We start from the raw sequence: 1,719 nt of genomic DNA, 5'->3' as shown, positions 1-1,719 counted from the left end.
GGAGGAGGAGGAGGAGGAGGAGGACCGTGAGGACGACCTGGGGGCATGGGAGGCAGAGGCCGAGGAGGCTGACTGTTTTCGACGCCTTCGTGCGCGGCTCAGGGAGGCCGAGGCACCCAGTTTCTTCTTGGGAGACTTGGCCCGGCGCCAGGGGTCTTTCCACGCCTCCGCTCGCTTCACCTGTGGCCCCGCGGAGGGAGACGGGGTGTCGGCCTGGGGGCGGTGGGGAGCGGGGCTTTGGCTCCTTCTCTCTGTCTGGGTGCTGTCTGTCCTCCTCGTCCCCTTTGGCTCGCTCTCGCGCCCACTCCTCCCGCCGCCGCCGCTCCTTGTCGCGCACTGGGTCTCGCTCCCTTTCCCGTCCCGGTAATTCTGGCGCGGCTCTGCTTCTGTATATCGCACCCTGAAGTTCTCATTCCGCCCGCCCCCCCGGAACCGGCCTATTTCATGATCATGATGAGGATCTGCATACGGCCCAAGTGTTGTGTCTCTGGCACCTCTTGTAATCCGGTAATCCCAATCTCGGAAAACAGCATTTTCCGTGTCAAACTCCCGTTCACCCTCACCAATGGTCACAGTAAACCTTCTCTCTTCCAAATCAGGCTCCTGTTCTTTTCCAATGGTTGCTTTTTCTAAAACCTCCTTTGCCCTCCGAAGTCCTCGTTCCCAGGCGCTCTCTGTGGGGGGTCCTGGAGGGGGTGGAGGCAACATTTCATCAACTACGGGCCCACCCCGAGGGTTCGCAGGCATCAGTGGGTGAGGTCCGAGAGGTGGGGCACCGTTAGGCGGGAAAGGTTCGGCTTTGGTGATGAGGGAGGAGTTGCCCTTGTCGTTGACTCCAGGGTGTATAAACCTACAGTTCATTCCCCAGGTACAGTTCCCTTTAACCTGGTCTCTGAACGGTATGGAATTTGACATTGGTGGAAGAAGAGTGGATAATGGGGTCACAACGTCTTTCATGAAGAATCGGCAGGTGGGACGAGGTCTCACCTTCCTGTCACTGGGGTCCTTTACTTCGCCCTCTTCCAGATCATCATCATCCATCTCCCCGTCGTCATCCTCCTCATTTTTGTTCTCCTTGGCTGCCTCCAGGGGCTCCTTTCCTTCCACACTGTGGACATCGGCCTTTCCCTCTTCCTCATCCTCCTCTGCCCCAGCCTTCTCTGCTCCGTCCTCCTGCCCAGTGGGGGCTGGCTCTTCAGGGTCCTCCTCATCATAGTCTAACTCATGCTCGTCCAGTTCCCTGGTGACCGAGGAGGCCTCGTCCCTCAGATCACTTGTGCGGTCTTCCTCCCCCCCATCCCCTTCCTCTGCATGTGGGGGGCTCGTAGGGCCCCTGTTCAGCTCCTGAGGCTCAGAGTCCTGGTCCTGATCCTCCTCATCAGAGCGACTTTCCTCTTCCTCCTGGCTCAGTCCCAGGACAGCATTTTCTTCATCCTCCAAACCAGAAGCCCTCCCTGCAGCTTTGTCCAAATCCTGATCAAACCCAATTTTTCTCCAAATGTCATCGTCCGAGAGCCCTTGCTGCTGCTCCTCTTCATCCTCTGGAGAGTGAGGGTCCCGTTCAGGGCTCGCAGCCACATCCATCGGTACCCACAGTTCTCCCATACAAGTACTAACCAGGCCCGACCCTGCTTAGCTTCCGAGATCAGACGAGATCGGGTGCGTTCAGGGTGGTATGGCCGTAGACAACCCACAGTTCTCAGTGCGAGGATGGGGCCA

General features: G+C 58.5%; 1 protein-coding gene across 1 annotated transcript in view; it reads right to left on the bottom strand.

Moving 5' to 3' along the window:
- LOC102765351 (zinc finger CCCH domain-containing protein 18-like) overlaps positions 1-1,592 on the bottom strand; it is a 6,192-nt gene extending 4,600 nt beyond the window's left edge. Inside the window, 4 exon segments of the mRNA XM_015558437.1 lie at positions 1-205; positions 207-360; positions 363-885; positions 949-1,592. Of these exon segments, the coding sequence (XP_015413923.1) occupies positions 1-205; positions 207-360; positions 363-885; positions 949-1,584 (1,518 nt within the window). The 5' untranslated portion in view covers positions 1,585-1,592.
- Between the last annotated feature and the right edge of the window lie 127 nt (positions 1,593-1,719).

The sequence above is a fragment of the Myotis davidii genome, unplaced genomic scaffold (genome assembly GCF_000327345.1).
Source record: "Myotis davidii unplaced genomic scaffold, ASM32734v1 scaffold713, whole genome shotgun sequence".
Classification (NCBI taxonomy): domain Eukaryota; kingdom Metazoa; phylum Chordata; class Mammalia; order Chiroptera; family Vespertilionidae; genus Myotis; species Myotis davidii.
The sequence above is the reverse complement of the archived record's forward strand: the minus strand, read 5'-3'. Positions and strand labels throughout refer to the sequence as shown.